General features: G+C 36.0%; 2 protein-coding genes across 4 annotated transcripts in view; one reads left to right on the forward strand and one right to left on the reverse strand.

Annotated features, from left to right (window-relative positions):
* The first annotated feature begins 83 nt into the window (after nt 1-83).
* On the forward strand, nt 84-7,256 carry LOC111870797 (nucleoside diphosphate-linked moiety X motif 19). 2 transcript variants are annotated; one of them, XM_023863343.2, is made up of 4 exons: nt 84-925; nt 3,263-3,470; nt 5,589-5,728; nt 7,117-7,256. In XM_023863343.2, the coding sequence occupies exons 1-4, from the start codon at nt 197-199 to the stop codon at nt 7,126-7,128; spliced, it is 1,089 nt and encodes a 362-aa protein (XP_023719111.1). In that variant the 5' UTR covers nt 84-196; the 3' UTR covers nt 7,129-7,256. The 2 variants fall into 2 exon arrangements, with proteins under 2 accessions (XP_023719111.1, XP_023719110.1); XM_023863342.2 differs by lacking the exon at nt 7,117-7,256 and having other exon boundaries at nt 86-925; nt 5,589-6,785.
* A 96-nt stretch (nt 7,257-7,352) lies between these two features.
* Nucleotides 7,353-9,430, reverse strand: part of LOC111870796 (membrane-bound transcription factor site-1 protease) — a 25,765-nt gene continuing 23,687 nt past the window's right edge. The window contains exons 16-17 of one of the 2 annotated variants that reach the window (XM_023863340.1): nt 8,498-8,608; nt 7,353-8,264 (exon numbers count right to left, since the gene is read on the reverse strand). In XM_023863340.1, the coding sequence (XP_023719108.1) occupies nt 7,934-8,264; nt 8,498-8,608 (442 nt within the window). In that variant the 3' untranslated portion in view covers nt 7,353-7,933. Of the gene's footprint in view, nt 8,265-8,493; nt 8,609-9,430 lie in introns of both variants that reach the window. The other variant, XM_023863341.2, reaches the window with a different exon arrangement.

Raw genomic sequence — 9,430 nt, forward strand, 5'->3', positions numbered from 1 at the left:
ATCTCTCAATATGATTGGTCATTAAAAGTGAACAGCTGACATGCGTAAATAACGAAAAAAAAAATATATATCGTGAACGATCGTGAATGCAACCTGAAGAGATAATGACGTAAAATTAAATTGCAGGCCATCAATAAAAGACGGAGAATTTTACGTCCTGAGGATTATTTTTTTAATTTATATAGTGCTTTTATAAATGTTACAACAAATGTCGAAGTTTTGGAAAGAAGCTTCAAGTGTGATTATTGTGGGAAAAATTTCATTTCCGAAGAATGGAATAGGTTTTCCTGTCCTGAACAGTCCGAACAAAAATGCAGTTAACATAGACAAGATTAAAAGTGAAAGGTTATGTGCTCCTAATTTCAAGGTCCTTCTTCTAAAACGTAGTAGTAAAAGTTCTTTCATGCCCAACGGTTACGTTTTTCCTGGAGGAAATGTAGATGTTGCAGACTCTTCGACAGAGTGGCGGGATTTATTTGATGAGTATGGATTTGGAAAATACGTATCTGGACCAGATATAAGGAAATTTAGTAAAATAAATATATTTGAAAGCCAAAGAAAGGATGAAATATCAAGATCAGTATCTTTGCGAATAACTGGTATACGTGAAACATTTGAGGAATCTGGAGTTCTACTTTGCAAGAGTAGACGTGCACATTCTTTAACTCGACCCTCAAAATGGGCATCATATTTGTCAGGACATGAAATACAAAAATGGCAGAAAAAAGTGCAAGAAAATGCAAGTGAATTTATCAGTCTTTGTAGGAATTTTGAATGTTTTCCAGACATTTGGTCCCTACAAGAATGGAGCAATTGGCTCACGCCAAATGATTCACCAAAACGATTTAATACAATATTCTTTCTTGTTGCTCTTGACCAGATGCCCACTGCGTTCAGTAGTAGCAGTGAAATTGATGAATTGAAGGTACACATTTTCCAGAAAGTTCTTTTAGGATGGAAAAGTCAGTCTTGTAATTTGGGGGAAGCAAGGAGATTCTTAAGGGCCCGTGAAGCAGATTATTTACTGGAACTGTTCTAAGTTCTCGGATATGTTGTATGAAGAGTTGTGAGAATTATGAATGGTGAATTGGTATGGAAGGGAACTTGTTTCTTATTTCACTTACTGATACTGTTAATTGCATAAAAAGAGTTGGGATGTTATGAACGGCAAACTGGGACAGATATGGTGGGGGTGGTTGTGTGTTGTTTCAGAATGCCAACATTTACCGAATGCAACTGAAGACAACCAGAAAAATCTCTGGGTATCTGTCTAGCTGAGATTCAAACCAGGTCCTTCCTGTATTAGCTCTGAGATTCTTGTGGTGGTAGTGTAAGGATTACTATCTTATGTGATGTCATGTAAGCTGGTAGACTGTATAATCAAACAATTACATTACGAAGTATTGCATCCCAGGGGATAGCAATCTTCAGGCATTTCCTGTGTCCAAGACAACAGCTACAGTACTGAGCCATATCTGGATTATTTTATGATGAAACTGTAACATTTTCCTAGAATGACAGGAAAAAAATAAATGAAAAATCTCTTAAAATTTAAATCAGGAATCACCTGAACACATTGATCAGCAACGGTTTCTCAGTTTGAGGCTGTAAATTTAATAGTGGACATGTGTTTTTGGCACAAAGGAAATGAAGACACAAAAAATATTATGGTAGTTATCATGAAATAAGATAAGAGTGTGATGGTTTATATACTACATTCTTTCCCAGGACATGACAAAAACCACAATTTCTTGTCATGATAGTGCTAAGCCTTTACCCTTTGAATTATCTGTACACTTCTTTGTATCTACAGTTTAACATTTGCTGAAGCGAAAGACTTCACCAATGTGCATGCTCTTGACAACTATGTACTAAGCTTCTGAAATTTTTTATTTTCTATTAACTTTATGCTTTGAGTTCCTCATGACATGAGAGGAACTTAGAGTATCATGGGTACTTTACCAGACAGAGTTAATTTACTACTTGTTAATCTAATCCATGCTGGAAGTTTTCAATGCCCCAACAACAGGAAAAACCTGTAACATGAATTACATGCCATGAAGCAACCCCCCCCTCCAACTCTCTTCACAAATATTTTGCAAAAAGTAAATGCCTTTATATGTTAAATCAGCATTTTCTTTCAAAAAGTTTTCTGAACTTTTAGCAATATTTATTATGCAGAATTCTGCTAATAAAAATAAATAATAAAAATAGAAAAGAAAATCCCTGTTACTGCATTATTCAAAATACAGGTTCGTGGTTTGTTTGAATCTTCGAAAGTTGAAGTACATATAAGGACACTGCAATGCATATCCTGTGATCCTTATATAGTTCTGTGCGAGATTTATCACTTGTCATTATGCAGTTTCAGGTTACTGTAGCAATGAACTCCTGAATGTTAGACAGTAGGTCACAAATGAGCAAGCAATCCTTTGCTTCAGTGTATCGTGCCTGGTCTATGAGTACTGATAACATTTTGATGTGCACATATGAAGCATAGTTTTCTATACAAAGGAGACAGTTTATGAGTGACAGTGTGTTATTTGTGTGAAAGCATTACAATCAAGCTTCAGCATATTATTCAATAACATGTAGATCTGGAAAGGAATACAGGAGACAGCAGGAGAAGTTGTAAGAAGGTACACTGATAAAGCTATCCCTGTAACAGTCCATAGAGGCCCATAGGGTTGTGAGATGTTGAGGCTCCCACATTTTCTATAGACAACTGGCTCACAGATGGTGGTGTGGCTGTCAGCCTTATGTGTCAGCAGCCCTTTACTCCCAGGAAGATTCCAGGTACTCGTTTATCTTAGATGCTGAATCAACCCTAGGGCCATAGTGCAGCAGGAAGAATTAGGTCATAAGAAAACTGCAATGACCTCTTTGGGAATTGAACACACTACCTTCTGGCTTTCAGCATAGTGCCTCAACCATGCTACCGTGTGCCCCTTAGTTAACAGTACAAAAGCTTATTTAGAAAATGAGACTTCACACTGAATTCTTAACAGCAGTTACACTAGTATTAACACAAAACAGTTTACCACATTATTTATTTAAATCACAAAATACTGTAGTGCATAAAGGCAGTTTAACATCATAATTTTAGCTGGGTAATTCATGAAGATTGTTTATAGTTTAAGAAGTGCATTCCACTGAATTTAGTAACTAATGAAGACAAAAAAATGATCATATCTAAACTATACTTCTCCTTCTATTTAGTTCAGTTTAAATTAAAGACATAAGAAATATATTCCTTTGCCAGTGGTCTACTCCAGAAGAAGTTTTGGATTATTGCAACAAACAGAAAGTCTTACTTCCGCTACCACAGTTTTATGAACTGTCCAGATTGATTAATTTTGACTGTATAGAAGAGCTGGCCGACTTTGCTGTCCAGAGAAACTCAACAGGAAGTGAACTGTGGATGGCTGTAAGAATACAGACACTTGATGGAGAAGTTTTCTTGCTTCCAGGTATATAAAGAATCTTACAAAAAGTTAATATAAGGAAACAAGAGCAAAATGACATACAGTTATAACATCACTGTAAGCATTTTTTAAATACAGGTTTTGTTGAATTTTTTTTAAATATTAGGTATGAATATTTTAAGCAAATTAGGGCCAACGAAATCTATTACCACTGGAACTACCACTGTAACCAGCGCTACTACTGCTGCTGCTGCTGCCGCTGCCACCAGTATTAATACTCCCTCCCCCTCCACCCAAAAGACTATTAAGATGTTGATATTTGAAACTTACAAAAATATGATATAAACACTTAGGCCCCCATATCCAGGGAAGATGAATATAAACTGGCATTTTTATCCAGTGAGCTTCATTAGCTTGGGTTACAGGACCAGATCTGAAATTAAAGGACGGTATAAGGACTGCAAAGGACTATGGATTTATTTAAAAAGATAATGTAAGTTTATCTAATAAGAAAACTGACAAGGAGTCTACCATATTAAATGTGATATAAGTTTAATGAAATGAAAATAAAATTTCTTTTCTTATTAAAGTAGCAATTATGAACAGAAAGATCTGAATCAAAATTAGATCTGACAGATTTTAGTCCAAATTTGCCATATCAGTTATCAAAATCACTGAAGAAATTCTTGGAATGCAAATACTGATAGAGGATACTTCATACTTCCCTTGGGGCTAAGCAGTTATAGCACAAAATTATTCATTCACCACCATCTAATGTTAGGTTACAAATACAGAGCCTTCACGCTCCCTCAATCCTCATTCCATCAAATCTCCATAGGCATTACCACCAGTAAAGGTACAATAGGACATATGGAGGATTTAAGATCACAGAAACTGTTTTCAAGACTAATTATACTGTCATATTATCTCTGTATTACTATATTATTATTATTATTATCATTTATTATAATTTGGCATACTATTTCTGTATTATTATATTCTTATTACTATTTAGTATTAGTATTAGTATTAGTATTAATCTTTGACTTGTCCCATATCATGTATAATGATTCATGGATGAAATAAAATTGAATTGAATTGAATATGGCAAGTTGTGTAAGCATAGGGACGTTACTTTTACCTCTAGGTACATCCCAGAAGACACTGCCTACACGCTGCTGCTGCGTGTAGGCAGTGTCTTCTGGTGCTGCTGCTACTGCTACTACTACTACTACTACACATCATAATTACAATTATGTACAAAATTAAGCTTGTAAGTGAAAATTAAGACAACTGTGCTACTGAAATAAATTTACTATGGTATTTCTGAAAAACTTAATGTTTTATAAACAGATCATGTAGTGAATTGGAAGGTAGTATGTATAATATCACAACAGGATATGAGGCATGAACAAGGATATTCTTGTATAGGAATATAGTTTGTACAGTTCTTCCAACATAAGGGCATACAAAGGTACCAGAGATAATGAAATTTTGTCAGTAGTTAAGCAACCTTGAAATTTTATCTACAAATTAACCACATGCATTCTTCAAGAACTAGTACCTACAAGTAAACCGTCATATTCTCTGTTCCTTTGTTATATGAAGCCAATATGTTAGCTTCGAGAGCACGTATTATTTCTCCCTTCAGTCATTACTAAAGCAATGTATTTTGCAATACTGGGTGTTTTCCTTGCATCTAGTAATATGGTGGAATCAACAGCTTTGATGTAGCTGAATTAATATCACATTTTCCCACTATTGTTACTGTTATTTTATCTCCCATACTAATCTGCATATCTAATCATCTCATTCATGAGAAGGCAATTTATCTTGGTTCAAAATTTGCCTGTTACTTCCAGAAGGCCAATATCTGTGACAGTCTGATAGATCAGACACACAGTTCATACATTAAAGAATGCATTTTTTTTTGTAGTGAAATTTATTGAGTGTAGTGCATTCACTTACAGATGTAATTTAAATTTCAAGCCAAATGCATTGCTGGTTGGACAACAGGAAGAGAAACATGGCAGAATGGCTACTTAATTTCCTAGTTTTCCCAGCATTTAATTTAACATGCATTCACCATTAAATTCCTCACACTTTAATTATGGCACGAAGTACAAACTGTGGAATGACATGCATGTTCTGAATTTTTTCTAGGTGATGATATGTACCCACATGAACCTAAATTCGCTCCTGATTCAGTACAAAAAGTGGAAAACACCATAATGGAGTATCGGAGACAAAGTCATAAGTTGCATAGGTTGGAACGTAACAAGGAATATAACACAAGATTGATAGTTAGTAACATTAAACCTTGTGAGAATCATATCTTGCCATATGTTGCACCATTCTGAATTTCTTTTTTCAGATACTACAAGTAGGAAACAACCAGTTGACATAGAGAATCCACTGAAAAATAAATAGTTCTTATCTTATCTCTTAATGTAAATGTACCTCATCAGAACTTCCCTTTTATCAAACAAAAGAACTGAAAGTATCTGAGGTGAATATTAAGATCATGGTTTTCTGTGATTTGAAGCCCTACAGTTAGTTAGAAAGATAGAAAGCAACCTGCTACCTCCATATTCAGGTATAAGCATCCTCCAACCTCAAGATGGAGGCAGCAGGTTCTTCTGAAATATTGGTATTTATGTACCAGACTACACAGCGTCAAATTCTAGAAGACCAATCTTGAAAATATTTGCTTTAGAGTAATGAAATAGGAATTTACAATGTTTTTCTGTGCAGAGGCAGGATGGCTCAACTGGTTTAGTGAGTAGGCTATAGTCTGGAAGACCAAGGAATTTGTATTCCATTCCTAGGAGGTGCAAGATATTTTTCTCTTCTCTGTAACTTCCAGACCAGTTCTGGAGTGCACCCAGCCTCCTATAAAATGGATACTGGAGGTAATGCAAAGAGGCATGGAACCATTCACTTCCACCTAATGTCAACGTTAAGAATGGCGGAGTTATACCTGTATTCCCTTGTACGTCTTCATGGCGTGGTGTTTAATTAATTAAGCTGAGGATAACTTCGTATATTAAAATATAATTTGAAAAAATATGTCCATATTCTGTATATTACTGGATTTACTTGCATATTTCCCTGCCAATCTTCTTATTCTATATGAAGGTGAAGTTTGTGGTATCATATTTGTACTTTTACACACAACTTTTCAAGTCAGTTTGTTTATTTCCATTACATCTGGAATGAGCATCATGGCAGTGGAAGACAGGTTAACTTCTGAAATGGAAGCCATCCTAGCAGCATTCACTATACAGATTTACCAGCATTTTATGGAACCCGAAGGTTTATTACCGTGTTCACAAGAGCCCTCCACTGGTCCCTATCCTGAGCCAGCTCTATCCAATCCATACCATCCCATCCTATCTCTCTTAAGATCCATTTTAATATTGTCCACCCACCTACGCCTTGGTCTTCCCAGTGGTCTCTTTCCTTCTGGCTTTCCCACCAATATCCTATATGCATTCCTCCCCTCCCCCATTCGTGCTACATGCCCTGCCCACCTCATCCTCCTTGACTTGATCATTCTAATTATACTTGGAGAAGAGTACAAGTTATGAAGCTCCTCATTATATTCACTATACAGATATGAAATCTTATTTGGAAATAGGTTTAAGAATATGCAACTTTTGTTACTAATCCTTTTCTTTTTTTTTCACAGAATGTAAAATAATACTGCAACCATGTAACAGTCGAGACAGGGGTAATTTATAAACTTGTAAACTATGTATAACACTGTTGTATGTGTGGAAAATAGAAATGTGATGACAGATGTCACACTGAGGTCATGTCTTAACAATTTTAGATGGATATCTGTACCACTGGATATTTTATGATATATTTCATAGCTGTAGTTCCTTGTCCAGTCTGAGTAGATTGAAGCATTTAAAAGACAAGTAAAATAACTAAATGTTTATTTGGACAACATATGTGCTCCAAATTTGTGTACAGCTTTCTACTCTTGATTCAGTGGGGAAGTGGCTGGATATTGGTAAGCCATCTTCTGCTGATAGGTTACAGCTGAAATTTATACATTAAACAATAAACTTTATATATTTTTTTGAATTTAAAATAATTTTAAAAAAAAGATGTTTACAAAATGATTGTACAATAAAAATATGATAACACATTTTAATATATGGGTGCAATGACAATAAAATGCGAGTAACAGACAAAGATGAAATTATGTTATATAAAGCTGAAGTGTGAGTGAATGTAATGTATGTTAATAACACCTCAAATCTATCCCATTCAGTCTTGCCTAACCATTCTATGGTATGATTAATTATACTACATATATCACCAGGATTTATTGCATTTGCATTCTAATATGCACCACCAAGACATTCTTTTATTTTTGTACAAGAAGAATATGACATACTAAAAATCATGAGTGTTCTATGCTTGGTAACAACAACACAGATATCAAGTTGCTGGGCACACTGTACCACTTTGGAAGACTTGTTTCACTACCTTTATTAGACCGCTGGGACACGGCCTGCATTCAGAACAGCCATGATTCTTCTAAGACGTGGTGGACGCTTCCTACGTGGTCGTGTTCGCTGGCGGTAGTACCGACATGCTAGAAATACCACTGCACAAGAAAGAAGCATCAACACGAAACCAGGGATGGAGCTTAGGCCATCCTCATCATATTCTCCAATTCCTGTTCTTTCACCACGCCAACCCCAAAACTCTCCTGATAACCCATCTGCCTGACCTGCAGCACCTCCTTTTGGTGGTGGACCCATACGCCACATTGGTACTTCAATGGACAGAGACAGCAACTTCTGTGACTTGTAGAGATTGCTATGATCAAAGAGAATTCAGAGTATATCAGTTATGAATCAAATAATTATTATTAAGTACATCTCTCAGCAGTAAAATGATAAATATTTTTCACTGTTTTATCTTTGAAATTTATTTAATTTGATAATATAAGAAAAATTAAATGTATTTGTGGAAAACTGTTACAACTCCTGGATATTGAAACTTACGCCAGTTACTGATTTTGACTGACTGTGGAGCTGAGACTTACGTACGTTGGTGCAGACTTGTTGAGTGGTATGGGCTGTGCCCAAACAAGGTGTGGACATGGAGGCAAGGCTCGTGTCTGCAGTGTGTCCATGTGATTTTCTAGCACCTTGGAGTATCTGAAAAAGTTATGGAATACTAAAGTTTACAACATTAATATTCTTCCAACCTCAAAAATTTAAACAATATACCCAGAAAGGTGAATACGAAGCCTTGAACAACTAAAAATCACCCATTTAGTATATTAATGTACATGTATTTAACATGTAACTTCTATGGGTTCTTTTGCTGCCAAATGATGAGCTAATGTGACAAATTTGTGTCTGTGGTATGTCTTAAGAACTTCTGTACCAACCACACCACACACCTGTTGCATTCAAGATAAAGATTCTAGGCAGAACTTGTAAAGCAATTGTTCCCAACACTTTGACATAATGCCACCTTTTGGTTTTCACCAGACACTCATGTTATTGTTTATGATCAACAAACTTGCAACTGAATGAATGAATGTATAAGGGGTGGGCCTTCTTGGCCCTTGCCCTGCGACCGTGGTGATCTGTTGTGCCTCTCCTTCTGATTATCCCCTCAACAATCCTGCGCTTCAAATGAAGTGTAGGATTTTGTACGTGTGGACGTCAAAATAGTCACTTGGTTTCATAAAATATTGACCCAAGTGACACAATCTTATATAAGCTAACGCCTCACATTCGCACAGGATGTGTGTGGCTGTTTCATTTTCTTCTTGACACCCCTCACAAGCTGGACTATTACTTAGTCCCAGTTTGAAGAGGTGTCCTTTGAGGTGACAGTGTCCTGTAAGTAGTCTTATCACCCATTGTAGCTGGTTCCTGTTTAACTTCAACAGTTCTTTCGCTCTTTTAGTAGAGGGTCCTCATATGAGGCCCTTTGCTTGCCTGAGTCCAGTCCCTGCTTGCCTTTCT

Source organism: Cryptotermes secundus, unplaced genomic scaffold, assembly GCF_002891405.2.
Source record: "Cryptotermes secundus unplaced genomic scaffold, Csec_1.0 scaffold499, whole genome shotgun sequence".
Classification (NCBI taxonomy): Eukaryota; Metazoa; Arthropoda; class Insecta; order Blattodea; family Kalotermitidae; genus Cryptotermes; species Cryptotermes secundus.